We start from the raw sequence: 2079 nt of genomic DNA on the forward strand, positions 1-2079 counted from the left end.
TGCTCACCAGAATGAAACTATCCCGACCAGCTTTAACGGTAAAGTGTTGTATTGTATTTCATGCAATAATCTCAACAGCATCCGTTTCACCGTGAGCGGCGATAAAGCGTACTTCAGGTTCCAGCCATACATTGAATTTCTCCGCTACGCGCTGACGAACGATACGCGCCACATTAACGATATCCTGTCCACTGGCAGCTTCAGCGTTAATCAGCACCAGCGCCTGCTGTTTATGCACCCCAGCTCCACCAAGGCGGAATCCTTTCAGTGAACAGCGGTGATAAAGCGGAAATAGCGACTGACAAACGTTTTTTTCCTCAATAAATCTGATATTCAATGAAAAATTCTTGAGAAAAATTCATTTTTATGACTGATAAGCTCAGAGCTACCGCCATCTGTTGTCCGGTGCCGTAAACTATTCATCATTGATAAACTTGAATTTGACGGGAATTTTTGTGTGGTCTACATTTTTCAGCTTTATGCATTTAAACACGATTTTTTCGAATGAAAATTTTATTATTTATTGTAATTTAATATGATTCGTTTGTAAATTGAAACTTAATGGTACGTACGAGATGTTATTTTACAAATTGGATGAAATGTTACGCATTTTTTCACATCAAAGGCTATTTGGCGTATAGAACGAGGAATGAATGCACTGAGTAAAATGCGAATTGTATCAAAATTCTTAATATTTAATTTAAAATAAAAGAAAGTAGTTTTTGTGGAATGCTGCTTAAATATTGTCATCGATTGGGTTTGATCGGTTATTGTTGTAAATAATAACTTCATGTTCTGCTTCGTCTTGAGTGTTTTCGTTGGATTCTTGGTCATAATGTTGAATATGCTTCGGTGGAATGTAACTCATCCAAGCACCAAAGAAGAAAATAGTGGAACAAAGTTTGGCCGTAAGAGCGAGATATAACATGTTTCTGGATTTTAAAAAAATGACATCAAATTAACACAGATTGAGTACATGCTATTTTTTTAACTTGTTTGCTAAATATAAATTTTACAAGTATAAAACACTTCTTTCGTAGTTCCCAACATGAAAGCAACACCAATATCAAGTCTGTACATGAAATTTGAACGAATTATAATTAAATTAAACAAACAATACCTCAAACAAATTTTTTATATATTATTTTTTTCGTTTACTATTTTTTCATTAAAAAAAACCAAAATATTACCTATTAAAGCTAGTATTAAAGTGTACATTTAATTTTGAATTTTTCGATAATTTCTTTATCCTATTCGTTTAATGTCAGCGCCCAACTTCCTCATTTTTTCCTCGATTCGTTCATATCCGCGTTCAATATGAAAAATAGATTCAATAAATGTTTCACCATCAGCAATGCATGCTGCCAATACCAAAGTGGCTGCCGCTCGTAAATCGGTTGATCTAACTGTAGCTCCGTACAATTTTGTGAATTTTTTACAAACCAAATGTTTGTTATTTATTTCAATTTGTGCGCCCATTCGAATCAATTCTGGTGCATGCATGAAACGATTTTCGAAAATATTTTCCTGAATAACACCCGTACCATATCCCACAACATTAAGCAATGTGAAAGGTGCTTGTAAATCGGTTGGAAATCCTGGATATGGTTCTGTGCATATATCAACCGCATTTGGTCGTTTGCCATGCATATTCAAACTAATCCAATTATTGCCAATTTCAATTTCAGCTCCGGCTTCCTTCAGCTTTTCCAAAACCACGGTCAATGTGTCAGCTTTAGTATTACGGCATACAATTTTACCTGAGCTCACAGCTGCTGCTACCAAATATGTGCCGGTTTCAATTCGATCGGGCATTATTCGATATACTCCACCATTCATTTGCTTAACACCTTTAATGACAATTCGATTAGTTCCAATACCACTGATCTTAGCACCAATTGAATTGAGAAATAATGCCGTATCACCAATTTCCGGTTCTCGAGCTGCATTTTCAATAACAGTGGTTCCAATCGCTAATGTTGCTGCAATCATTGTGGTTATGGTCGCTCCAACACTAACCTTCTCCATTGAAATATTGGCACCTGTTAAACGATCATATGCAATTGCCTTTATGACACC

At 35.6% G+C, this 2079-nt stretch overlaps 1 protein-coding gene across 1 annotated transcript; it reads right to left on the reverse strand.

Moving 5' to 3' along the window:
• Positions 1-570: 570 nt before the first annotated feature.
• LOC116351762 (UDP-N-acetylglucosamine 1-carboxyvinyltransferase-like) lies at positions 571-2070 on the reverse strand. Its single transcript, XM_031783900.1, has 2 exons — positions 1191-2070; positions 571-1072 (listed from the first exon to the last, which is right to left on the reverse strand). Exon 1 carries the CDS (start codon positions 2026-2028, stop codon positions 1246-1248), a length of 783 nt encoding a protein of 260 aa, XP_031639760.1. The 5' UTR covers positions 2029-2070; the 3' UTR covers positions 571-1072; positions 1191-1245.
• Between the last annotated feature and the right edge of the window lie 9 nt (positions 2071-2079).

The sequence above is a fragment of the Contarinia nasturtii genome, unplaced genomic scaffold (genome assembly GCF_009176525.2).
Source record: "Contarinia nasturtii isolate CC-2019 unplaced genomic scaffold, AAFC_CNas_1.1 Cnas_scaffold_6223, whole genome shotgun sequence".
Taxonomy (NCBI): Eukaryota; Metazoa; Arthropoda; class Insecta; order Diptera; family Cecidomyiidae; genus Contarinia; species Contarinia nasturtii.

Excerpts from the sequence above, each read along its gene's own strand:
- LOC116351762 (XM_031783900.1), bottom strand. The coding sequence starts at position 2,028 with ATGGAGAAGGTTAGTGTTGGAGCGACCATAACCACAATGATTGCAGCA.